General features: G+C 51.8%; 2 protein-coding genes across 3 annotated transcripts; one reads left to right on the top strand and one right to left on the bottom strand.

The window, feature by feature from the left end:
* Window positions 1–489: 489 nt before the first annotated feature.
* slc30a2 (solute carrier family 30 member 2) lies at window positions 490–7,919 on the bottom strand. The gene is given in 10 exon segments (XM_047022000.1): window positions 490–641; window positions 1,010–1,144; window positions 1,380–1,485; window positions 1,941–2,160; window positions 2,310–2,463; window positions 2,771–2,917; window positions 3,512–3,641; window positions 3,643–3,699; window positions 3,701–3,722; window positions 7,837–7,919. Coding segments are annotated over 10 exon segments (1,200 nt in total). The 3' UTR covers window positions 490–495.
* A 1,486-nt stretch (window positions 7,920–9,405) lies between these two features.
* On the top strand, window positions 9,406–27,280 carry si:ch211-243j20.2 (uridine-cytidine kinase-like 1). 2 transcript variants are annotated; one of them, XM_047021987.1, is made up of 15 exons: window positions 9,406–9,531; window positions 10,451–10,620; window positions 11,004–11,110; window positions 12,649–12,819; window positions 12,940–13,011; window positions 15,441–15,630; window positions 15,717–15,778; window positions 16,561–16,577; window positions 18,756–18,854; window positions 18,980–19,073; window positions 22,627–22,689; window positions 22,785–22,907; window positions 23,026–23,133; window positions 25,342–25,498; window positions 25,829–27,280. In XM_047021987.1, exons 1-15 carry the CDS (start codon window positions 9,437–9,439, stop codon window positions 25,903–25,905), a joined length of 1,605 nt encoding a protein of 534 aa, XP_046877943.1. In that variant the 5' UTR covers window positions 9,406–9,436; the 3' UTR covers window positions 25,906–27,280. The 2 variants fall into 2 exon arrangements, with proteins under 2 accessions (XP_046877943.1, XP_046877941.1); XM_047021985.1 differs by having other exon boundaries at window positions 10,424–10,620.
* The last annotated feature ends 94 nt before the right edge of the window (window positions 27,281–27,374 follow it).

The raw sequence follows: 27,374 nt of genomic DNA, 5'->3' as shown, positions 1-27,374 counted from the left end.
AAAGAGAAAACAAATTGCCTTCGGGAATCTTACGTCGATATCTGTGTGGATGTTTGAGGGAGTCAGCAGGTGAAGACTGCTGTCTCTCCTGGCGAGAAACGCCAAACCCAGAAACTTGTAAAAATTGTAAAACGTCCATGTTACAACAACTGGGCGGTCAGAGTCATTAGAAACACCACCAGAAACATCTGACCCAAATCTGACCAGCTAGCTTTCAAATGAGACAGAATCGATAAGCAATTTGTTGTGAAATGTAACGTTTTCTTGGGACATAGTAGTGCATTGCGTACCTATGTGAAAGGCGTGTAGCAGAGTTTGAGGAAATCTTTGGTATGATGATGCAGACACTGTGGTGGGTTCGGTTGGGTCCTAGTAAATCGGATGAGTCAGGGAGTCTCGTGTAGGTTGAGGACATGCATGTACCACACACGGACTGAACTGTGCTGTAGTCTGTGTTGACTGAGCGATGGCGTGTGTGCTGTTTGGTGGTGTGTGCTAGTCCAGGGGGTCCTGGCAGTGAGGGCAGTAAGCCATGTCTTCAGAGTAGTGCTCCACCTGGATCGTGGTGTTGGTGAAGCCAAACTTGGTCTGCAGGATCTCCGTGGCCTCCTTCAGAACGTTCTGCCCGTCAGCATTCTCCTCTGAGGAACGAAGAACAAAACCATGACGACCAGGAGGAAAACCATGACGACCAGGAGGACGGCTGAGCAGCAGCTTGTTATGAGGAAGTATGGAAGTTGATTCTTCTTCAGTGGTTACAGAGGTTTCATGTGTGTTTTTTTATGTGTACTTTTTAAAGTAATTTCTGCTTTTATTGTGACAGGACGCAACAGGAAATGCAAGGGAGAGAGAGAGAAGGGAGGCAAGTAGGGATTGGCCCGGGCTGGATTCAAACCTGGAACCTTGTGGTAAGGCTCTAGCCTTTGTGGTACCTAGCTGTTGATTCACCAGGATGCCCTCAATGCTCTGACTTCTACGTGTGTTCTGTTGTGTGTGTGTGTGTTCTCACCTACGGCCAGGTGTACAGACACAAGTGTCTGTCCCAGGGTTAGGGCCCACAGGTGCAGGCAGTGCAGCCCCTTCACAGCCTGCAGGGACAGCAGCACCTCCTTCACAGAGTTAAACTCTATCCCCTTAGGAGCTCCTGATGCACAAGCAGGAACACACACACACAGGAACACACACACACACAAGAACACACACACACAGGAACACACACTCACACAGGAACACACACACACCACATGTACAGAATCAAAATGTACACTATTAATGTCAGGATTCAAATTTTTTGAATCCGTACGCTGCCTTAGTTTCCATCATAATAAGACATATTCTAGATATAATCCCTGGAGTAACCCTAATCCTGGCCTGGTTACCTTCCATCAGGATGCGGAACACATCCCTGAGGATGGTGAGGGTGGTGCAGAGGACGAACACAGAGAACAGGAAGGTGCAGATGGGGTCGGCTACCTTGTACTCTGGCTGCAACACCAGGGAGGGTTACATACACACACACACACACACACCACACACACACACACCACACACACACCACACACACCACACACACCACACACCAGGGAGGGTTACATACACACACACACACACCACACACACACACCACACACACCACACACCAGGGAGGGTTACATACACACACACACACCACACACACCACACACCAGGGAGGGTTACATACACACACACACACACACCACACACACACACCACACACACCACACACCAGGGAGGGTTACACACACACACACACACACCACACACACACACCAGGGAGGGTTAAGGGAAGCAAAGGGAACTAACCCTCCAACTCCAGACCTGCCTATCTCACACCCACATGAGCCCATACAACATCAACAACAAATAACTCTCTGTTCCTCCTGTTTAACTCTGATTCATCATGTTGGCGTGTGACTGACCCGGAAGTAGATGATGATGGCGGCAATCATGACCCCCACACTCTGCAGCAGGTCTCCCACCACGTGGATGAAGGCCGCACGCACGCTGGTGTTGCCATGGCCACCCAGAAGGCTGTGGGTGTGGCCATGGGCCACGGGGCTCCGCCCACCCTCGTCTATCTGCTGGTAGCCCTCCCCGTGGGCGTGCAGGCTGGTGGAGTGGTGCAGGATGTACGCCATGCTGGACACAGGACGGGGGGAAGTACTGCCTCACTGCCTTCCTTTCCCCTCCCTCGTCCTCCAACCCCTCCCCCCCCCGCCTCCCTGCCTCCCCCCCCCCTCCCTCCCCTCCTCCCTCCCTCCCCCTTCCCTCCCTCCCCCCCCACTCACACAATGTTGACGATGACAGCACAGCCGGAGGTGATGAGCATCACGTGACCATCTATCTCGTAGTCGTCCCTGACGATCCTCTCAACAGCCAGGTAGACCAGCACCCCGGTCACCATCCAGATAGACAGCACTGACACCAGTGCCCCCAGGATCTCTGCGGGGGAAGGGGGGGCAGATGCAGCAAGTTACAGCAGAACTGTTCGGTGCATAGAGAGACCCTGTTCATCTCAATCACAATGGTTCTCCATCCTGCCTTGCATGTTCTAGATGTTTCGTCAACGACCCGTTCATCTAAATCAAGTGTGTTGGAGGAGCGAAACATCTTAAACCAGGGGTCCCTGAGGACCAGGGTTGAGAACCACTGGTATAACAGAACAAAACATGATGAACAGGACACACCAGAACAGCCCTGTGTGACCTGTTCTCCCTGGCTGTCCCGGAGGACGAAGACAGGGGCCTACCTGAGCGATGCCAGCCCAGGGTCATGGTCTTGGTGGGGGGCCTGGAGGAGACCCAGAGGGAGAAGAGGCTGACCAGCATGCTGCCCAGGTCTGTCAGCAGGTGGGCTGCGTCCGTCATGATGGCCAGGCTGTGGGCCAGGTAGCCCCCTGGGGGGGGGGGGGGGGGGGGAGACAGAGATATCTCAGAGAGACCTGGGGGGGGAGGGGAAGGGAGGGGAGAGACTGACAGGTGAGGGGTAGGGGCAGGAGGAGGGAGGAGGGGGGAGGAGGGGGAAGGATGGGGGAACTACAAAAAGGAGAGACTCTCAAGTTTCGGACTCTTCCTTAATGGAAGTAGAGGTGGAAGTAAGAGAAGGACGTCAGGGATTTAGGAAGTAGAGGTGGAAGTAAGAGAAGGACGTCAGGGATTTAGGAAGTAGATGTGGAAGTAAGAGGAGAAGGACATCAGGAATTCTCCCTGCAGAGTTAAAGGTTCAGGACAACTTGATCTTTTTTATCTGCTGTCTGACTAGAATTTATGACTTGCAGAGAAATGGCAAGGAGACTATCATTATACTGAATATAAGGAAGGTTCTGTCATGCTCTGATCACTTCTACGTCCTCTAAGGTGAGTGTCCTGATCTAGACAGCATCCCGTGCTAGTACTGCTGACAAGAGCCCTCGCCGCTCTCAACTTGAATGAAGTTCATCTTAGTGGTTAAGACTGCAGATCCACCTGTGACCTGTCCCACCTGTGCTCACCTATGACCTCTCCTATCATGAAGAAGAGGCAGATGACAGAGGCCATGTACAGCTTCCTCTTGGCCAGCGCCTTGTCCCGGCTCTCCTCGCACACCGCCTTGTTGCCGTGACAATGAGCACCCACTGGACGCCTTGAGCTCGATGGCCCCTCCCACATCCCCGTTCCCCAACGGCATGTTGGGATACTCCCTCCTTAGGGTCTGAGAACGTGCTGGAGGAGGGGGAAAGGGGAGGGGGGAGAGAGGGGAGGGGGAGAGAGAGGGGGAGAGGGGGGGGTGGGAAGGGAAGGGAAGGGAAGGGGGGGAGAGGGGGAGAGGAGAGGGGAGAGGATTTGATCAGACATATTGACTTGGTGTTTCAAGGTGAATAATGACATTTTAACATTTACGTCTTAAATGACCATTTATTTAGCTTAGAAGCAGTGAGCCTTGTCGGGACATAAAGCAAGACTTGTATTGTATACATGCATCTCCTGAGAACCAGCATGGACCCTCTCCCTTGAGACACACTAACACATATTATTAGAATCCAATCACTGAAGCAACTGCTGACTTGGTCCATCACACTCTGCTCTCTCTCTCTCTCTCTCTCTCTCTCTCTCTCTCTCTCTCTCTCTCTCTATCTCTCTCTCTCCCTCTCTCTCTCTCTTTTTCTCTCTCTCTCTCTCTCTCTCCTCTCTCGTCTCTCTCTCTCTCTCTCTCTCTCTCCTCTCTCTCTCTCTCTCTCTCTCTCTCTCTCTCTCCTCTCTCTCCTCTCTATCTCTCTCCTCTCCCTCTCTCTCTGCTCTTTTCTCTCTCTCTCTCTCCTCTCTCTCTCTCTCTCTCTCTCTCCCTCTCTCTCTCTCTCTCTCTCTCTCTCTCTCTCTCTCTCCCCTCTCTCTCTCTGTCTCTCTCCCTCTCTCTTTCTGTGTTCATTGAGGAGGATCTGTGTGATGTGACTAATGATCTGTGAGAAGGTCATTTGGGCTCTGGTAGATAAGCGAGTGCTCTCCAGTCGTGGGTCTGTCTGGAGTCCCGAGGGCATGCCTGGCTGAAAGGACGCGTCGGAGCGGAAAACACCTTCTGTTTAATCACACCTCCGGGAGGGGAGACACACACACCGCCTGGACGCAACCTGCCTGGACGTCCACCATGTAGGCTCACACACACATACACACACATCAACATACGACAACATACACACACAGACACAAACACGCTGACACACACATAAGGTTGTACAAACATGCATACAGATACACACATACTGTCCATACACACAGATACACACACATAGATATGCATACACACACAAGCACGTACACACCCTTACACCCCCCCCACACGTCCAGACACGCAGCAGAACCAGGGAGCGTGGCTCCGTTCACCTCGCTGTCTACTGCAGTTCACTTCAACTAACTGAGGTCTTGACTCACAAAATGAGTATCTGTAACCATCTGAGATTCCATATTAAAAAACAAAACAACAAATTATATGATTATAAAAGTGAAATCAAAAGTCTATAATGCAAAGCTGTAAACGGTGTTCATCAATGGATGCTGTTTTTGTCAAAGCAAGTGGTTTTGAAATTTGCAGAAAACTGAACAGCAAAAAGATTCTATGTTGGGTTTCTTTATATCGTTCATTCTTTTGTTTTTGTGAAACCAGACTTTACATCCTGCTGAGGATTCCTGGGTGACCTGAGGCAAGATTCATCAGAGCATGAAACTATGATATTAAAGTTTTCTCCCATCCAAGAATTGCACAACCGTTTATGGTGGGGACATGCAATCTGCTCCGAGCAAACACAATTTTTGTTACTGATCTTTTAAAAATTCCTCCGGAAAAACATTTGGACTACCATGAACTCACTATGTTTTCTACAGAATCATCTGTAATTTTACGTAGACAATTGGAAATTTTTGTATTCAATGATTATCCAGCATTGTCCCTTAGAATCAATGCGGTGTGTTCACCATTCAAATTCACATGACCAAGAAGAACGTCAAGCTAGATGATGGAACGAGTTCTTGTTCAAAAGACCCCCGTCAGTCCCGCGCAGATAAGAGACGAGGTTAACGGTGATAGGGTGGGAACCGGAGTGTAATTCGATGGAGGGAAGGATCTTGACAGCGATCTGAAATGTGATGTGCTGGTGTAATTGCATGCGTGGCTCTTATGTAGAGGGCCGTCTCGAGGCCTTAGCAGATAAAACTGCTATAACACTCCCTTTCAATGTTGATTAATCGAAATCGTTTCCTATGGGTTTAATAGGATTTTTCTTTTCTGCTGTAGCCTAGTTTGTATAGGCATTTGCAGTAGTCTGTATGTCGCTTTGGATAAAACCTGACTGAATAAAACGTAACGTCGTGTTTAAACCTCACCCAACAACTCCCAAAAGCGCTCGCCTTGCAAAACTGTAACATTTGCTGCATTGAGCATCTTTTAGAGACGCGTCGCCCACTCTCGTTAGGGAATAAATGGTGCGTGACGCACCCTTATCCAAATAGTCTAACCTGCCATATGCTCCCTTTCACACGCAAACCAACAAACAGCACGTAGCCTAGCTAACCCGACGAAGTCCCTCCTGATCTAAGCTACCGTTTTGGACAAAGTGGGTTCTGACGTCTTCGGTCATCAACTTCCCCATTATCCGGTTCATATGTTAGCATTGCACAGGCCTTGGCTACCGTAAGTCTAGTATCCTAAACTCGGTTTGTCAACCCATACCCGTAACTGACCCTGCCACTCTTGAATAGGCCTACATGCAGCGATCTTATTAAAACCACACCAGGCGCATCGTCTGCTCAGGGTTTGTCACTTTATCTCAATCTGAATTTGTTTGTAAATGTCAAAATAAATTGATATAAAAATGCAATAAAAAAAATCTAACTGCAATGCATTGTACGTGTCTGGAGCAAGTTACGGTGTTTGTTTAGTATCCAAACAGGAACTTTCTCGCCCTATTAATGAAATTGGTCGACAGGCCTATTAATCTAACTTAAATCTAACTTTTGATCATATAATGAATAGGCCTATGTGTTTGGCAAACCTACATTGTATTCATTTAGCAGACGCTTTTATCCAAAGCAACAAACGAAAATCAGAAGTGGATATTTTTCTACAGCCTATTCCGGTGGTCAGCGCCAGCAGGCACAGTGCAAAATACCCACATCTCCACCAGACACGGCGAACAAGAATAGGCCTTAAACTTACACTCTAATAGACAGAGCAACAATAACATCTCAACTGCAATAATACATAGTATGCCTACAGTGCAGCAAGAATAGTGTTCTATGGTGAATTGTGGTATTCTGAGTTTAACTTATTTGGGAATGATTCTTTACTGTCCTAATTGAGGATGATGTGGACCTGATAGGCTATCATGATTTACAGTCTGTCGAAACAACTAAACAAGGATTTCTTACAAATCATAAAAAATAATGCAATTTATAAGCATATTGACATTTCCTATTTTAATATGTTCTTTAGAACTAAATAAACTTGAAAAGGCTAATAAGGCAATAGCCTACTTCGAATGATATCACTTTAAAAAAACATTATTACTATGTCACTGGGATCTTTTTTTATCTTAAACAGACAATATAGTATTTGAGATGTAGATATTTTGAATAGGCCTAATTTGTAATTATTGATTGTTGCATTAAAGCAGTTGATTTGTCTTTTTAGCTCAATGAAGGTAAAAATAAATGTTGTGTTAATACACTGTTTTGTGTTATAGATTTCCTGAAACCCTGTTGCAAGACGGATGAAGCGTGCGTCGCATCCTTATGTCTTCGGCTCTACGTGGTTAAGAGACATGATGATTTTAAGCAGCGCGCAGTGAACCCACCACAGGCCATTCGTCAACCACTGTCCAAAACGAACCGAGGCGTGGAAATGAATTTGTTCATTCACATAAAACACTTCGCATGTCGCCGTTTACTCAATGGCAGAGTAGGGATTGCAAGAGAGCTTCTGCGTGAACAGCACTGTTGCTATCGTTAGGTGCACTTGATGGGTTTTGTCCCCAAATATCCATATGCATATCATTTTATAAGATACATTTTAATATCGAATTATTCATAAATTGCGAGATAGCCTACTATTGGTCACTTGGAAATACAGATGAAACTTTGTTTGCTAAATTTGTAACAAGTTAGCTTCTGTGGCCAAATTATCTCACGTTACTATAGCCTGTTATATAATTGTAAATGACAAAATAATAATGGAAATAAAATGACCGCACAAAAGGCTATATTAACTTCACAATAAAAACAATGAGGCTATGGCGTGATTGCAGAGAAACAAGGACTATATAAAAAAATATAATGAATATACGCATACCTTTTCATTTTTTGAGAATACATTTTCGCGTTCTTCTCGTGTATAAGCTGCGATTTCTCCGAATTCACTGTGGTACTATCCATGTTTCTGAGAGGCGCTTATAGTCTGTTATCTCTATAGAGCCAAAAGCAATATCAAAACGCAGCGAAGAGTTTGTGAAGACAATAAATCCGATTTATATATTTCAAAACACAGTTGCCTAGGCCATTCCGATAGTATTCACCAAAATAATAAATTCCTTCATCTCTAATAGCCGGTTTCGGTCAGGCGCGCGGAGAGATGTGGTTGCGACAATTGCCCGCCGTCACTGGCGAACTTGGCTTCTGGTCCGCGTGCTTTGCTTTGGTGCAGGTGTTAGTCACAAAGCATGGAGACAGTTCAGCCCTTTAGCGGAATCGACAGCTTGCATGGGCTGGAGAGAAGTAGAGAGTTGGGATATTTCTACAAGGAATTCCTTGGCATATTGAGACGAAGGAAAGGGCACATTTATACATTCCAATTCCATGTATCAGATCAAGAGGGACAGATCTGGTCTTTTTTTTATTTAGTTGCATCCTCATTCCAAAAACCTCCAATCCGAAAACTGCACAGCAACATCATTAAACATAATGATACCAGACCTCTTCTTTAATATCTCAAATATAATTCTGTATTGTAACTTAATGTTTTTATCTAGCCTACACTATTATGAGTGTAAAAGAAAAGAAAATGAAAACAATCGATGAAATATTGGCCGTTGAAAAAAAAAGAATCTTCCACCTAATCTATTTTGTTAACATTAATGATTGGCTAAACTGCATGCCTTTGATTTCTATGACATGAACGGAAGTTATGAAATCAAAATCACTAGAATTGCTTGCTTAAAACCCTATAGCCTTATAAAAACGTTAGATTATTGGAGTAGAAAGTATAGTATCCACAAGGTAGGTACACTAAATGGGAGGTCAGCTTATTGTGATGGACCCTGGTTTACTATAAACAGTTATTCATAAAGCAGACACCTATATCAAAGGCGACGTATATGACTTGCAACGTATTTACATAAAGGGCCTATTCCATGCATAGTAGTATTTACATTAAAGAGCCTATACAATGCATAGTAGCCTAGGTGCAGCAGACACTGCTCGTGCTGTATTATTTTAACACAGGGGGCGCCAATAAATTATGTTGTTGTTCATATTGTTGCGCAGAGTTATGCAATATTGGAACATGATCACATCAATCACATCCAAGTAAGCCTAACCTTCAACGTCGTACAACAAGATTTCAATACAACAGAGACACAAAAATGGTCAATTTCACAGTAATGCAAGATCTGCGTCAGGTGCATTTAGGAATTTAATCCAAGGAGTTGAAGAGGTGCATCTTCAAATTACCCTATAGTCTACGTACAATCACATCAAGTGTACGTATCCTAACATGCATTTCAAATTTCGACCCCAGCTAAACTCTTGATTCGACATCAGACTAAAAGTTGACGTTATGCGTCCGTTGCACGCAGCGGTAACCCGCTTTAGAAGTTTCCATACACAACAAGGTGACGTCAGCACGCTGTCTCTTCTCACATGTGAACCGCGCCGCTGTAGTACGAGATGGAGACATGGCTCTGACAATGAACCAAGCTGCCGTCGATGTCGGCACTCAGCCTACAGAGAAAGCTGATGAAGACGACAGATCTGTGCCCAGATCAGACAGGTATTTATCTGGGGAGTTTGAAAAGGTTTCTGACTAAATGAGAAAGCAACGGATGAGACGGGTGGCTAGGTAGCGCCGTTAGATAGCCAAGTAGCTTGCTAGCCAGTATTGTATAGCTAGGCTGCCTATGTTGGTAGGTGGCATCATTGACAAAAACGGATTTGAGCAATTAAACCAGCTATATAGTCATCCTTTTAAGTTAGTGATACAAGGATAAGTTCCAGTTCTCTAAATTGAGTCACTAAATGGCAGTGCGGAACAATGAATCAATTTGACCAGATACTACTTAAACAGCTATGATATGTGACAGCTAGCTAGTCTATGCCTTGCTGATTAAATGCCGATAGACGTGGCATTGATGGTGGGAACGAGACCATGTGTTACTCAGACTTTCTTGACAATCGTTTCCCAGTTGTTCTTATTATTATTGACTGTGTCACTCAAGTCAGACTTCTTTTCGACCAAATGATGACAGCCTTACTCATGCGAGTTCTATCCCCATTATTGGCCGGGCAGCCGTGTGATTTCCTGGGGAGATGTGCCGAGGTTTGCCGTCTCTCCCTCGCTCACACGGACAGCAGTTGCTACACTGTGGAGACATTTAAGTAAGAGGCGTCCAAAAGTTTATGGACGTCCTCTTTTCTCTCCTCAGAACATGTTTAGTACATTTAAACTGCTCATCTCGCACAGTGGGACGGGCGTGAGCTAAAAGGGCATTTCTGATGGTGAATATGATTGTCGAGGTCACTGCGAGCCATCAGTGATTAAACCTGTATGAAATCACTTCTATCTGACTGCTTGACGCACAGTACCAACTTTGATAACAGTGATTCGTTTCTTGAGGTAATCTGTGTCTGTTTTCTCTGCTCCTCCGTGTCACACGTCGTGGCAGCGGAAGCGGAGACGATTCCCTGGACAGCCTTCTCAACTGCCCTTTGACATCTTCTCTGTCGCCGCGGAAACGGACAACCAGCCAGAGCAAGACCGAGCCCCCCCTGCTGAGGACCAATAAGAGGACGATCTACACGGCCGGGCGCCCACCCTGGTACAACGTCACCGGCACCACCTTCAAAGAGGCCTTCGTCATCGGTGACACATTTTCGATCTGTCTCCACGGACTCTATTTGTCCCCCAAAACACAAGTTTGATTAACTAGTGGAGGTAGAGGATATGGCGAGGGAGGTGGAGGGGGAGAGAGAGAAGAGGGATGAGGGAGAGAGAGAGAGAAAGAGAGTTTTTCATTTATCAGTCGCTTTTATCCAAAGCGACATACAAAGAGTGCATGTAGGAAGAACAGCAGGGTGTCAAGGATCTGCTGTAGTCTCTAGTGTATATAGACTGCTCATAAGGAGTTGTGTAGTCAGCAGTCTTGAATCTAATCAGTTTGATGTGTTGCATCAGCCCTCTCTTTTTCAGTGGGTCGACATGGAGACACTGGATAAAAGGTTCTAAAAACATGTTTCCTGTTGCAGGCTTGTGTGGAGGAAGTGCTTCTGGGAAGACCACCGTAGCCAATAAGATCATAGAAGCCCTCGATGTTCCCTGGGTGGTTCTACTCTCCATGGACTCCTTCTACAAGGTACAGTAGCTCTGGGTGTACTGGTTTTACAGCCCGGGGTAGCTGTGATGGGAGGGTCTTTCCAGGACCAGTAGAATAATACAGAAACTGTTGATCGTACCTCAAGTAGAGTTCATGAAATGTGTTCTAACAAGAAGCGTTTGGGTGTGTGGTGAACGAGGCCGTACTGAAGGGGGTTTCAGTTGATGCAGAACATGGCCGACCACACACCTACACTGACTCTGCCTGCCTTACACGTCACCTACACTGACTCTGCCTGCCTTACACGTCACCTACACTGACTCTGCCTGCCTTACACGTCACCTACACTGACTCTGCCTGCCTTACACGTCATCTACACTGACTCTGCCTGCCTTACACGTCACCTACACTGACTCTGCCTGCCTTACACGTCACCTACACTGACTCTGCCTGCCTTACACGTCACCTACACTGACTCTGCCTGCCTTACACGTCACCTACACTGACTCTGCCTGCCTTACACGTCACCTACACTGACTCTGCCTGCCTTACACGTCACCTACACTGACTCTGCCTGCCTTACACGTCACCTACACTGACTCTGCCTGCCTTACACGTCACCTACACTGACTCTGCCTGCCTTACACGTCACCTACACTGACTCTGCCTGCCTTACACGTCACCTACACTGACTCTGCCTGCCTTACACGTCACCTACACTGACTCTGCCTGCCTTACACGTCACCTACACTGACTCTGCCTGCCTTACACGTCACCTACACTGACTCTGCCTGCCTTACACGTCACCTACACTGACTCTGCCTGCCTTACACGTCACCTACACTGACTCTGCCTGCCTTACACGTCACCTACACTGACTCTGCCTGCCTTACATGTCACCTACACTGACTCTGCCTGCCTTACACGTCACCTACACTGACTCTGCCTGCCTTACACGTCACCTACACTGACTCTGCCTGCCTTACACGTCACCTACACTGACTCTGCCTGCCTTACACGTCACCTACACTGACTCTGCCTGCCTTACATGTCACCTACACTGACTCTGCCTGCCTTACACGTCACCTACACTGACTCTGCCTGCCGTACACGTCACCTACACTGACTCTGCCTGCCTTACATGTCACCTACACTGACTCTGCCTGCCTTAAACTTCATATATTCAACTCTGCAGCCTTTTCAGATGGTTGTTTTCACAATATCAATCATATTAGCATGAATTATGAGATATTTAGCAGTAAATTATCTTCAGGTGAGTTGATCCTTGAGACAGTGCTGTAGTCTGTGGAATAATCTGTGTTCCCAAGAGACTGGTCACTAATCCTAATCTGAGGTTGCTTCAACGCCCTTGCAGATAAGTGAACTAATGAAATAACTATGAATTCTGTCCTTAACTGGGTTGGGCCCAGGAGTCAATGTTTTCTGTTATATAGAGAAACAACCTTACTTTACTCTGCCTCTATCTCCTATGTTCATTCCACTCCTCCTCCACCCTTCCTCCTCTCCTCCTCCTCTCTCCTCCTCCTCTCCCCTCCTCTCCCTTCCTCCCCCGCCAGGTCCTAACCAGAGAGGAGCAGGAGTTGGCCTCCAGGAACGAGTATAACTTTGACCACCCGGAGGCGTTTGACTTTGAGCTGCTGGTGACAGTGTTGAGGAAGCTGAAGAAGGGCAAGAGCGTCAAAGTTCCCGTCTACGACTTCACCTCCCACTGCCGGCGCAAGGACTGGGTGAGCGCCGCACGCGTGTGTGTGGGGAGGGGGGTACACCCCAAACTACACACTGCCACAGACACACACAGACACCAAACTCTGCATCCTGTAGGAATGATGTGTGTGTTCTCTCTCCAGAAAACTGTGTATGGAGCCAATGTGGTCATCTTTGAGGGGATTCTGGCTTTTGCCAACAAAGAGCTTCTGAAGGTGGGTGAGACCTGGAGTGTTTCACCAGGTGGGTGAGACCTGGAGTGTTTTACCAGGTGGGTGAGACCTGGAGTGTTTTACCAGGTGGGTGAGACCTGGAGTGTTTTACCAGGTGGGTGAGACCTGGAGTGTTTTACCAGGTGGGTGAGACCTGGAGTGTTTTACCAGGTGGGTGAGACCTGGAGTGTTTTACCAGGTGGGTGAGACCTGGAGTGTTTTACCAGGTGGGTGAGACCTGGAGTGTTTTACCAGGTGGGTGAGACCTGGTGTGTTTCACCAGGATCTATTGAAGTCTGGACTCCATTGAGGCTTCAATTTGCTCTTTAATCTAAACATGGTATCTTTTGGCACGTCTCTCTCTCTCTCAATCTGCTGAGTAACCCTCGACAACCAGCCTCTCAGGACACAGTTTAATCTGCTGTTTTTAATAAACATGATTCTCACATGAGCATAACATGAACATCCCCTTTATTTAAGGTACCAGGATCTAGTTTGATTTAATTTGTAGTTTAATTTATAAATCACTTTAGTTGTGGCTTGCTGGCGGACTTGTTTTTCTATAAAGAGGGTTATTAAGCACTGTACATAGGCTATATACCAAGTAGGGCCCTTGGCCCTCAAACAGGTTATACACTGTACATAGGCTATATACCAAGTAGGGCCCTTGGCCCTCAAACAGGTTATACACTGTACATAGGCTATATACCAAGTAGGGCCCTTGGCCCTCAAACAGGTTATACACTGTACATAGGCTATATACCAAGTAGGGCCCTTGGCCCTCAAACAGGTTATACACTGTACATAGGCTATATACCAAGTAGGGCCCTTGGCCCTCAAACAGGTTATACACTGTACATAGGCTATATACCAAGTAGGGCCCTTGGCCCTCAAACAGGTTATACACTGTACATAGGCTATATACCAAGTAGGGCCCTTGGCCCTCAAACAGGTTATACACTGTACATAGGCTATATACCAAGTAGGGCCCTTGGCCCTCAAACAGGTTATACACTGTACATAGGCTATATACCAAGTAGGGCCCTTGGCCCTCAAACAGGTTATACACTGTACATAGGCTATATACCAAGTAGGGCCCTTGGCCCTCAAACAGGTTATACACTGTACATAGGCTATATACCAAGTAGGGCCCTTGGCCCTCAAACAGGTTATACACTGTACATAGGCTATATACCAAGTAGGGCCCTTGGCCCTCAAACAGGTTATACACTGTACATAGGCTATATACCAAGTAGGGCCCTTGGCCCTCAAACAGGTTATACACTGTACATAGGCTATATACCAAGTAGGGCCCTTGGCCCTCAAACAGGTTATACACTGTACATAGGCTAGGTACCAAGTAGGGCTGGGCCATATATAAAAAAGAAAAAAAAGAAATCTCGATATTGTCAAAATTCTCGATATTGTCAAAATGTTTTCGATATTTGATATATATCTCGACATGTTTTCATTTGCATAAAAATAAAGATTTTGTCCCGATTAGAAAACAACAAAAACAATTTAAATATTATTATAATTCTTTTTTCTTTATTCCAGACACACACAAAACTGTCCATAGCACAATACAAAACATAGCAAAAGACAGACAAATACAAGATAAAACAAATACAAAGATAGAACAAATGTGCAGTGCAAATTTAAACAGTTGCCATAATGTGGTACTTGCGACTTGACAAAATGGACCTCACATGAAACAATTCAATTTTCAGTTTGTACACATGCTCTTTGTGAGCATTGTGTGTGTGTGAACACAGAAGAGACAGACGGTGATCTTAAAACCCAAGCAACACAAGGACCAGCAACAATTTGTTTCTCCAAATTTTACATTGTCATCAAAATTATTGCGATATTATCACTAATATTCAATATATCGCCCAGCCCTAATACCAAGGGTCCAGCAAGCACACACACCTTCCCAGAATGGCGTTTTAGCTTGTGATGTAGAGCTGAGGTCTGTGACCTATCAGAGGCTGTCATGCATATCACACTCCTCATCCGCCTCCTCCTATAGGCTGACAGCTCTGCTGACCCAGCACCGCTTTGTCTGGTTGGTCGGTTGTTAACGAGTAAATTTACAGCATCCTGACTGGCTCGTTGGCATTCTTGAGTAATATCTAGTCACACACACAATGCTGTCCTCTCTCTCTCCTCCTGAGTAATATTGAGTCTCCTGTTTTCCCTCTCCTGCTCTCTGTATAACTAGCTCTGCTGAAGCATGTTAGCGCTGCCTGTCCCCTGACTGTGATGAAGGCATGTTGAGCTCAGTACTGGAGCAGTGATGTCAACTGGGTTTTAGTTACCTGTCTCCTTTTCGTTTCACATTTGTTTTGTCTGCCTGCCAGGCTGCCTGTCTGTCTAACACCCAACTCTCTGTAGAAGCATATCAGTGACGTTTCTCCTGCGGTCCACAGCTGCTGGACATGAAGGTGTTTGTGGACACAGACTCAGACATCCGTCTAGTACGGCGTCTGAAGAGGGACATCTCGGAGCGCGGCCGCGACATCAACGGGGTCATCAAGCAGTACAACAAGTTTGTGAAGCCGGCGTTTGAGCAGTACATAGAACCCACAGTACCAGTGGCAGACATCGTGGTGCCCAGAGGTGAGGGGAGAACACTAGGATAGAAAATAAGTGAGTGTGTACTTGTGTTGTGTGTGTGTGTGTACTCATGTGTGTGTTTTTGTAAGGGGGAGAGAACTTTGTAGCGTTGGACCTGATTGTGCAGCATGTCCACAGCCAGCTGGAGAAGGTAGGTGACAACACAGCCATGCCCCATCCAGACATGGCCACGCCCCCTCCATACATGACCACACCCCCTCCATACATGACCACGCCCCTCCAGGCATAGCCACGCCCCCTCCAGACACAGCCCTTACAAAGAAGATCAGATGGAATGCTTTGTGTCTCAAGACGACCCCCAGGTAGGGTGGCTAGCGACAGGACGGAACCTCCTCCTCCTGATCCTTGATGTTCTGCTGTACCTTCTACCTTTACTATTTCTACGTCGTTGTGGATGAAGGCATCTGCTGAATGAATACAATGTATAAGGAGACATCTCAGCACTATGTTCACAGCCTCAGAGACATCGAGTTGAATACCCATGTGTGCACTCATCCCTGTTATTGAATCTGAGCACTGGCCATACACACACACCACACACTACACACACACACACACACACACACACACACACATACACACATAATATAAGGCTACTGGCCCATGGCTCATCTGAGATAATGGAAAGGAAGAATAGAAGTGCTTCTCACAGCCAGTGGCGTTGTGTGTGTGTGTGTGTGTGAGTGATTAATGGGATCTTGAGTTGCAGCATGAATACCACTGCTTGATGGGTCTGTGTGGACTCCCTTCATTAAAGGGTTGTGTGTGTTTGGGGCGGGAGAAGGGGGTGGGGTGGAAAAAGGCATTGAATGCTTGTCTCATTTCATGGTTTTTATTTCTCTCCCGTGTGTTTGTATGTGTGTGTGTGTAATGAAATACTTGCTGTACCCTGAACCCCTTTAACCATCCCAGCGTGAGATCACAGTAAGGTATGACTGCCCACCCCCCCCCCGCCTCTCCCTCTCTCCTCTCCCTCTCTCCTCTCCCTCTCTCCTCTCCCTCTCTCCTCTCCCTCTCTCCTCTCTCCTCTCCCTTTCCCTCTCTCCTCTCCCTCTCTCCTCTCCCTCTCTCCTCTCCCTCTCCTCTCCCTCTCTCCTCTCCCTCTCTCCTCTCCCTCTCTCCTCTCCCTTTCTCCTCTCTCCTCTCCCTTCTCCCTCTCTCTCCTCTACCCTTTGTTCTGCCTCTGGTTTCCCTTATCTCACCCAGAGCTGAGGCAGCAGGAGTGACAGAAGGAGAGTGTTCAGTCTGTCAGTAGCACATCCGTCACACAGACTTCACTTTGGAATCTTATGTCCCATATATTCGATGACGTGAACGCGTTCAACACGTTTCCACGAGGGCAGTACGATCACCTTGTGATTCATACATCCAAGAATAAGTCCTGCATGTGCAGAGCTACAAGACTGGCCACGCCTCCTCTGCCTTAACCTCCACGTGTTCAGGGTGCTGTCCCCGGGGGGGGGGGGTGTCTGCGGCTCCACCCAGCTCTGCCGCCAGCCGTCATAAATCAGACACACCTTTTATACTGTGTATAGTCTGCGCTACAACTACAAATAACTAATGTCAGGAAATCAGTTGGTTTTGTTACGCATTTCAGATTGTTTTTTATTTATTGTTTTTAATTGATATATCGGAATATCAGATTTTTTAATCACCAAATATTCGTATCGGCCTAAGAAATCCTTTATTGGTCGGGCTGTAACACACACACACACACACACACAGATTTGGACTGTTCCCCCTGGAGCACAGAGCTTTGGACGCCCCCTCCCTCCTCCTCCCCCTCAGCTACACCAGGGATAGGGGCTGTGCTGCTCTCTAATGGCGATCTTCTTCTCTCTCTTCCTCCTCTCTCCTCTTCCTTGGCGTCTGCCTCCTTGTGTTGTGCAGAGGAAGCAGCGCTGGGACATGTGAGGATACCATCCTGCATCTTCCTACCTTAGTTTAGACCAAGAATCCCTCTTTGGTTGAATTTCTAGCGTTATGTTGTTAACCTCAGAACCTAACGTGTCTGCTGACGGCCTGTTTTCTTTATCTTTTGATACTTTATATTTTTGTAACAGATTGCTTGTTTGTGGTGCATCCCTGTGGTGTTGACTAGCTGCTTCACGTTGTGTTGGTTCAGAACAGCTGCAGTGCTTTGTAGTGAGGCAGTGTGCATATCTTACTCCTCTACTGGCAACAACAGTGTGTCATACCCACGCTCATAACATGTTATAACAGTGTCTTTCATTGTAATAACATGTCATATGACTTCCTGACACACACCAGGTCAGCAGATATTTAGGCCTGCATGCAACATATCCACATTAATAACACATCCACATTCAAATGAATACAATTGTATACTTTCAAATTCATACATTTTAATAGATTGAAATGAACATAAATGTCAACATTAATACAATTGTACAGATTATAAAAATGTTAATTGTATAAAAATATAATACAATTATAGATTAAAATGTATACAATTTAATATTTTTAATATAAATGTTATACATATTTTTTTTAAATAATTTTCCAGTGATACTGGATTCTAGTGTGATGAGCATCTGGAACACACCAGACGACACCATGCTGTTGTTGCCAGAATAACCTCCTTCCACCGTCCTGCTCAGTGTCCACACAGCCACTAATGTCTCATCCCAACAACAGTCAAATATCAGTGTGTTTTCCTCTGGGTCAGTCTGGTGCCTGGGGGCCACAGGTGCTTGTCCTTCACCTGTGAGGTCATCTCAACTACCCTGTGGCAACGCAGCCAATGCAGCCTCCAGAACCCCCCAGGGCTGGGCTGGGCTGGGGGGAGCAGCTATGTGGAGCTCACAGCTTTCAGCCAGCCAGTCATGTTAGATCAGAGGGGGGGGGGTGATAGACAGGGAACGTAGGATCAGATATCAACACTGTGTTGGACAAAAAGACCTTCTGTGTGCTCTGTGGCTCCCTTTTATCAAACGACACCAAAACCCCACATTTGCAGGCTGTATTGGTAGGCTACAGTACTGCAGTCTGGCAACAGGGGTCAGTATTGTGACTGTGTATGGCAGGTCTGCAGTACGGCAGTCTGTCCACCGGGGGGCAGTAATTTGACTGTGTGTGTATGGCAGGTCGGCCCTGGCCTCGGCCCACCAGGGGCAGCCCCTTCCAGAGACTCTCAGTGTCATGGAGAGCACACCTCAGGTCCGGGGGATGCACACCATCATCAGGTGAACAGCTCTCTATCTATCTCTCTTTGTCTCTCCATCTCTCTTTCTCTCTGTCTGTCTCTGTATATATCTGTCTATATGTCTGTCATACCCTCTAACGATGTGTGAATAACTGCCTCTGACAGGAACAAGGATACGAATCGTGACGAGTTCATCTTTTACTCCAAGAGACTGATGAGACTCCTGATTGAACATGCTCTCTCTTTCCTGCCCCTCAAGGTGTGCTAGCCCTGCACACACACACACAGATTAACAACACACACTTACAATAGGTAGGACTTTTTTCTGTAAATAGTTTTGTTCTCTGTAAACAGGTGTAAGATCATGAGGTTCTTTGAGAGAGGTTCAGCAACACAGACAGCTCAGAGCCAGTGGAATGTCAACTAACAGCCCGCTACTTTTCAGCCAATTATGTTCCAGCACTTCTGTTCCAGCCAATCAAGTTCAGGGAGACGGGCTATCCTCCTTGGCTTATTTTGTGAAACCCGTCAATCAAACTCGATCTGGAGCATTCTGACAACTAATTGTTAAATTATTTTATAAGATCACCTGCTACAGCTTCACAAAATCTTAGTTAAACTTACAGGTGTCTTCTCTCTCCTGCCCCCTCCTCCTCCTGCCCCCTCCTCCTCCTGTCTGCCTCCTCCTCCTCCTGCCCCCTCCTCCTCCTGTCTGCCTCCTCCTCCTCCTGCCCCCTCCTCCTTTCTGCCCCCTCCTCCTGCCCCCTCCTCCTCCTGTCTGCCCCCTCCTCCTGTCTGCCTCCTCCTCCTGTCTGCCTCCTCCTCCTGTCTGCCCCCTCCTCCTCCTGTCTGCCCCCTCCTCCTCCTGTCTGCCCCCTCCTCCTCCTGTCTGCCCCCTCCTCCTCCTGTCTGCCCCCTCCTCCTGCCCCCTCCTCCTGTCTGCCCCCTCCTCCTCCTGCCCCCTCCTCCTCCTGCCCCCTCCTCCTCCTGCCCCCTCCTCCTCCTGCCCCCTCCTCCTGTCTGCCCCCTCCTCCTCCTGCCCCCTCCTCCTCCTGCCCCCTCCTCCTCCTGCCCCCTCCTCCTGTCTGCCCCCTCCTCCTTTCTGCCCCCTCCTCCTCCTGCCCCCTCCTCCTGTCTGCCCCCTCCTCCTGTCTGCCCCCTCCTCCTCCTGCCCCCTCCTCCTCCTGTCTGCCCCCTCCTCCTGTCTGCCCCCTCCTCCTCCTGTCTGCCCCCTCCTCCTGTCTGCCCCCTCCTCCTCCTGTCTGCCCCCTCCTCCTCCTGTCTGCCCCCTCCTCCTCCTGCCCCCTCCTCCTCCTGCCCCCTCCTCCTCCTCCTGCCCCCTCCTCCTGTCTGCCCCCTCCTCCTCCTGCCCCCTCCTCCTCCTGCCCCCTCCTCCTCCTCCTGCCCCCTCCTCCTCCTGCCCCCTCCTCCTCCTGCCCCCTCCTCCTGTCTGCCCCCTCCTCCTCCTGCCCCCTCCTCCTCCTGCCCCCTCCTCCTCCTCCTGCCCCCTCCTCCTCCTGCCCCCTCCTCCTCCTGCCCCCTCCTCCTCCTCCTGCCCCCTCCTCCTGCCCCCTCCTCCTCCTCCTGCCCCCTCCTCCTGTCTGCCCCCTCCTCCTCCTGCCCCCTCCTCCTCCTCCTGCCCCCTCCTCCTCCTGCCTCCTCCTCCTGCCTCCTCCTCCTCCTGCCCCCTCCTCCTCCTGCCCCCTCCTCCTCCTCCTGCCTCTTCCTCCTCCTGCCTCCTCCTCCTCCTGCCCCCTCCTCCTCCTGCCCCCTCCTCCTCCTCCTGCCCCCTCCTCCTCCTGCCCCCTCCTCCTCCTGCCCCCTCCTCCTCCTGCCCCCTCCTCCTGTCTGCCCCCTCCTCCTCCTCCTGCCCCCTCCTCCTCCTGCCCCCTCCTCCTGCCCCCTCCTCCTCCTGCCCCCTCCTCCTGCCTCCTCCTCCTCCTCCTGCCCCCTCCTCCTCCTGCCCCCTCCTCCTCCTCCTGCCTCCTCCTCCTCCTGCCCCCTCCTCCTCCTGCCCCCTCCTCCTCCTGCCCCCTCCTCCTGTCTGCCCCCTCCTCCTCCTGCCCCCTCCTCCTGTCTGCCCCCTCCTCCTCCTCCTGCCCCCTCCTCCTCCTGCCCCCTCCTCCTGCCCCCTCCTCCTCCTGCCCCCTCCTCCTCCCTCCTCCTCCTCCTGCCCCCTCCTCCTCCTGCCCCCTCCTCCTCCTCCTGCCCCCTCCTCCTCCTCCTGCCTCCTCCTCCTCCTGCCCCCTCCTCCTCCTCCTGCCTCCTCCTCCTCCTGCCCCCTCCTCCTCCTGCCCCCTCCTCCTCCTCCTGCCCCCTCCTCCTCCTGCCCCCTCCTCCTCCTGCCCCCTCCTCCTGTCTGCCCCCTCCTCCTGTCTGCCCCCTCCTCCTCCTGCCCCCTCCTCCTCCTCCTGCCCCCTCCTCCTCCTGCCCCCTCCTCCTCCTCCTGCCCCCTCCTCCTCCTGCCCCCTCCTCCTCCTGCCCCCTCCTCCTCCTGCCCCCTCCTCCTCCTCCTGCCCCCTCCTCCTGTCTGCCCCCTCCTCCTCCTGCCCCCTCCTCCTCCTCCTGCCCCCTCCTCCTGTCTGCCCCCTCCTCCTGTCTGCCCCCTCCTCCTCCTCCTGCCCCCTCTTCCTCCTGCCCCCTCCTCCTCCTGCCCCCTCCTCCTCCTGCCCCCTCCTCCTCCTCCTGCCTCCTCCTCCTCCTGCCCCCTCCTCCTCCTGCCCCCTCCTCCTGCCTCCTCCTCCTCCTGCCCCCTCCTCCTCCTGCCCCCTCCTCCTCCTGCCCCCTCCTCCTCCTGCCCCCTCCTCCTCCTCCCCCCTCCTCCTCCTGCCCCCTCCTTCTGTCTGCCCCCTCCTCCTCCTCCTGCCGCCTCCTCCTCCTGCCCCCTCCTCCTCCTCCTGCCTCCTCCTCCTGCCCCCTCCTCCTCCTGCCCCCTCCTCCTCCTCCTGCCTCCTCCTCCTCTTGCCCCCTCCTCCTCCTGCCCCCTCCTCCTCCTCCTGCCTCCTCCTCCTCCTGCCCCCTCCTCCTCCTGCCTCCTCCTCCTGCCCCCTCTTCCTCCTGCCCCCTCCTCCTCCTCTTGCCCCCTCCTCCTCCTGCCCCCTCCTCCTCCTCCTGCCTCCTCCTCCTCCTGCCCCCTCCTCCTCCTGCCTCCTCCTCCTGCCCCCTCTTCCTCCTGCCCCCTCCTCCTCCTCCTGCCCCCTCCTCCTCCTCCTGCCGCCTCCTCCTCCTGCCCCCTCCTCCTCCTCCTGCCTCCTCCTCCTGCCCCCTCCTCCTCCTGCCCCCTCCTCCTCCTCCTGCCTCCTCCTCCTCTTGCCCCCTCCTCCTCCTGCCCCCTCCTCCTCCTCCTGCCTCCTCCTCCTCCTGCCCCCTCCTCCTCCTGCCTCCTCCTCCTGCCCCCTCTTCCTCCTGCCCCCTCCTCCTCCTCCTGCCCCCTCCTCCTCCTGCCCCCTCCTCCGCCTGCCCCCTCCTTCTGTCTGCCCCCTCCTCCTCCTGCCCCCTCCTCCTCCTGCCTCCTCCTCCTGCCTCCTCCTCCTCCTGCCCCCTCCTCCTCCTCCTGCCCCCTCCTCCTCCTGCCCCCTCCTCCTGTCTGCCCCCTCCTCCTCCTCCTGCCCCCTCCTCCTCCTGCCCCCTCCTCCTGCCCCCTCCTCCTCCTGCCCCCTCCTCCTCCTCCTGCCTCCTCCTCCTCCTGCCCCCTCCTCCTCCTGCCCCCTCCTCCTCCTCCTGCCCCCTCCTCCTCCTGCCCCTCCTCCTCCTGCCCCCTCCTTCTCCTGCCCCCTCCTCCTCCTGCCCCCTCCTCCTCCTGCCCCCTCCAGGCCGTGTCGGTGGAGACCCCCCAGGGTTCCTTCTACGAGGGGAAGAGGCTGAGTGGCCAGAGAGTAAGTCCCACCACTCGCCCTGGCTCGTGAGCTGCTCGGGAAATGTCAGTTTAGAAAACAGTTGAACTCATGTAAAAGTGTGTGTGTGTGTGTAGATCACAGGTGTGTCCATCCTCAGGGCGGGGGAGACCATGGAGCAGGCTCTCATGGCTGTATGTAAAGACATCCGGCTGGGGAAGATCCTCATCCAGACCAACCACGATACTGGAGAACCAGAGGTACACACACACACACACACAGTGGAGAACCAGAGGTACACACACACACACACAGTGGAGAACCAGAGGTCCACACACACAGACACACATCCCTGATGACGTGTGCTTGTCCCCCCAGCTGCACTACCTCCGGCTGCCCCGGGACATCAGTGAGGACTATGTGATCCTGATGGACAGCACCGTGTCCACTGGAGCAGCTGCTCTCATGGCTGTCAGGGTGCTGCTGGTGGGTCCTGGAACACACCAGTCCTTCTGCACACACACACACACACACACACACAGGCACCCACAGGGCCTCTCCCCTAACCTCTTACCAAATGTAAATAGAGGGAAGTTCACATAGTCAACAGTGGACAAGGTCCATGGTGTCTTACCTGTAGGTAATGTTCAACTTCACAGCCCCTCTCTGCCCCCTCTCCCTGCCCCCTCTCTCTGCCCCCTCTCTCTGCCCCCTCTCCCTGCCCCCTCTCCCTGCCCCCTCTCTCTGCCCCCTCTCCCTGCCCCCTCTCCCTGCCCCCTCTCCCTGCCCCCTCTCTCTGCCCCCTCTCTCTGCCCCCTCTCTCTGCCCCCTCTCTCTGCCCCCTCTCCCTGCCCCCTCTCCCTACCCCCTCTCCCTGCCCCCTCTCCCTGCCCCCACTCCCTGCCCCCTCCCTGTCCCCTCTCCCTGCCCCCTCTCCCTGCCCCCTCTCCCTGCCCCCTCTCCCTGCCCCCTCTCCCTGCCCCCTCTCCCTCCCCCCTCTCCCTCTCCCTGCCCCCTCTCCCTGCCCCCCCTCTCCCTGCCCCCTCTCCCTGCCCCCTCTCCCTGCCCCCTCTCCCTGCCCCCTCCCTGCCCCCTCTCCCTCCCCCTCTCTCTGCCCCCTCTCCCTGCCCCCTCTCCCTGCCCCCTCTCCCTGCCCCCTCTCCCTACCCCCTCTCCCTGCCCCCTCTCCCTGCCCCCCCTCCCTGCCCCCTCTCCCTGCCCCCCCTCCCTGCCCCCTCTCCCTGCCCCCTCTCCCTGCCCCCTCTCCCTGCCCCCTCCCTGCCCCCTCTCCCTGCCCCCTCTCTCTGCCCCCTCTCCCTGCCCCCTCTCTCTGCCCCCTCTCTCTGCCCCCTCTCCCTGCCCCCTCTCCCTGCCCCCTCTCCCTGCCCCCTCTCCCTACCCCCCTCTCCCTACCCCCTCTCCCTACCCCCTCTCCCTGCCCCCTCTCCCTGCCCCCTCTCTCTGCCCCCTCTCCCTGCCCCCTCTCCCTGCCCCCTCTCTCTGCCCCCTCTCCCTGCCCCCTCTCTTTGCCCCCTCTCTCTGCCCCCTCTCCCTGCCCCCTCTCCCTGCCCCCTCTCCCTGCCCCCTCTCCCTGCCCCCTCTCCCTACCCCCTCTCCCTGCCCCCTCTCCCTGCCCCCTCTCCCTGCCCCCCCTCCCTGCCCCCTCTCCCTGCCCCCTCTCCCTGCCCCCCCTCCCTGCCCCCTCTCCCTGCCCCCTCTCTCTGCCCCCTCTCTCCTGCCCCCTCTCTCTGCCCCCTCTCTCTGCCCCCTCTCCCTGCCCCCTCTCCCTGCCCCCTCTCCCTGCCCCCTCTCTCCCTGCCCCCTCTCTCTGCCCCCTCTCCCTGCCCCCTCTCCCTGCCCCCTCTCCCTGCCCCCTCTCCCTGCCCCCTCTCCCTGCCCCCTCTCCCTGCCCCCTCCCTGCCCCCTCTCCCTGCCCCCTCTCCCTGCCCCCTCCCTGCCCCCTCTCCCTGCCCCCTCTCCCTGCCCCCTCTCCCTGCCCCCTCTCCCTGCCCCCTCTCCCTGCCCCCTCTCTCTGCCCCCTCTCCCTGCCCCCTCTCTCTGCCCCCTCTCCCTGCCCCCTCCCTGCCCCCTCTCTCTGCCCCCTCTCCCTGCCCCCTCTCTCTGCCCCCTCTCCCTGTCCCCTCTCCCTGCCCCCTCTCCCTGCCCCCTCTCCCTGCCCCCTCTCCCTGCCCCCTCTCTCTGCCCCCTCTCCCTGCCCCCTCTCTCTGCCCCCTCTCCCTGCCCCCTCTCCCTGCCCCCTCTCCCTGCCCCCTCTCCCTGCCCCCTCTCCCTGCCCCCTCTCCCTGCCCCCTCCCTGCCCCCTCTCTCTGCCCCCTCTCCCTGCCCCCTCTCTCTGCCCCCTCTCCCTGTCCCCTCTCCCTGCCCCCTCTCCCTGCCCCCTCTCTCTGCCCCCTCTCCCTGCCCCCTCTCTCTGCCCCCTCTCCCTGCCCCCTCTCCCTGCCCCCTCTCCCTGCCCCCTCTCTCTGCCCCCTCTCCCTGTCCCCTCTCCCTGCCCCCTCTCCCTGCCCCCTCTCCCTGCCCCCTCCCTGCCCCCTCTCTCTGCCCCCTCTCCCTGCCCCCTCTCTCTGCCCCCTCTCTCTGCCCCCTCTCCCTGTCCCCTCTCCCTGCCCCCTCTCCCTGCCCCCTCTCCCTGCCCCCTCTCCCTGCCCCCTCTCTGCCCCCTCTCCCTCCCAGGACCATGATGTCGAGGAGGAGCAGATCTTCCTGCTGTCTCTGCTCATGGCTGAGATGGGAGTCCACTCCGTGGCCTATGCCTTCCCCAGGGTCCGCATCATCACCACGGCCGTCGACAAGAAGGTCAACGACCAGTTCCACATCATCCCTGGCATCGGTGAGGACAGCCTACCTCCCTCTCCTCTCTGTACTCCTCCCCTCTCTGTATCTATTCATCTTTCCCTCTCTACCCCCTTCTCTCTCTCTCCCTCTCTCTTTGTTATTGTGATGAATGATCATTGAAGAAGTGTCATTGGCTGATGACCTCATCAGGAGGGGACGTGTTCCATCTTGTGAGCCGTTCAGGACAGCCTGTGAAATGAATCAGCAGGGATTTTGACTGGGGTGTTGGGTCATCTATTTCACTGCAGGTCATCTGTTTGTCACTTACAGGGAAGCAGTAACCATGACAACATGACTGACTGACTGCTCTGCTCTCTCCTTCAAGGTAATTTTGGGGACCGCTACTTTGGCACGGACGCACCCTCAGACTGGTACGAGAGTGATGAAGGGATGGACTACTGAAGGATGAAGGGATGGACTACTGAAGGATGGAGGACAGGAAAGATGGAGGGATGGAAGAAAAAAGGGTGTTTCACTATCCAAGCACTTTGCCATGTCTGCTACTGAAACCTTTTCTACCCCCCCCCCCCCTCGCCCTCCTGCCCCCCTCGCCCTCCTGCCCCCCTCGCCCTCCTGCCCCATCAGTGACACCTGCAGAGAGAGACAGAGAAAGAGATTACAAATGTGTGTAGGAGCGTCTCTGATACTGTTTGTTGCCAGTTTTCCCATGTGTGAGACCACGGTGACGAGGTCGTAAACAAGGTAACCATGATAACCAACCAGGTCATACAGTGTTAAGCACTGCAACCATGGTGACCAGGTCTTACCATGGTAAAACGCAGGGAGATTGAAGGCTGTTCATCACTAAACATGTGGTCTAGCTCCAGTCTGGTGTGATGGTGTGGTTTTAGGTTGGTAGTTTAACATCGACATCATCAATACTAGACCTTTTTCAAATATATAAATAAGCTTCCTTATTATCTCACTGCTTTTGACACCATCAGTAGTTTGCCGCTGCAAAGCGTCCATCTGTCAGCTCAAGTGATCACTGAAAACCACCCAGAGCAGTGTGTAGTATTGAGACTGGGCCACAGAGGAGTGTGGAGTATTGAGACTGGGCCACAGAGGAGTGTGGAGTATTGAGACTGGGCCACAGAGCAGTGTGGAGTATTGAAACAGGCCCACAGGGTTTCACTGATTCTAAGGTGTCTTAGCTGAGGGGGAAAGACTCAGGCAGTATTTACTAATAAAGGGATATCTTTGCCATCTTTGTGTGGTAAAATAATGTAGACTTGAATCTGGGCGATGACATGAGGTGCCTCCATGTAGAATGACCTTGCTCACATTTCTCTGGATGATATACTTGAATGCTTTTATTTCCATTGTAAATTATTTCCTTGCCAATGTCTAAAGAGTAAATGTTTATTAAAGTCTTCAAATGTAAATGAAAATGTGACGACCGGTACTTTTAAAAATAACTTAACGTTTACAACATATTGGTTCCAGACTATTGGTTTAGTTTAGACCCGGTAGAAAAACCGCGTTATTGGAATTTTTCTTAGTTCCTTGTCGGTAAAGTACGGGGCTGCCCTTCGGCATCGTCAGACTGTAGAACTGTATTTTGTTTCTTACTGGAACTGCACGTGATCATGTGGTTACATTGTCTAAAACGGCTCAGTTACATTTAGGATTTGTCTCAAAACTAAAAAGTTGTGTTGTGTCGGTGTGGTTGGGCAAGATGGTATTAAAAAGGATCCGTTTATAACCCTTATTCCCAAATGCAACTTTACAAACACAATACATACACATTCTATGTTACTATTTTATGTTGAAACAATAAAATAATATAAACTGAAATGTTTTGTTAGTTTTTCTTGAACGCGTTGCCGTATGGCCTTCGTCAGTTTCTTATCAGCGTCCTTCATCACGCT

The sequence above is a fragment of the Hypomesus transpacificus genome, chromosome 6, assembly GCF_021917145.1.
Source record: "Hypomesus transpacificus isolate Combined female chromosome 6, fHypTra1, whole genome shotgun sequence".
Lineage (NCBI taxonomy): Eukaryota > Metazoa > Chordata > Actinopteri > Osmeriformes > Osmeridae > Hypomesus > Hypomesus transpacificus.
This window is presented reverse-complemented; position numbering and strand designations above follow the sequence as displayed.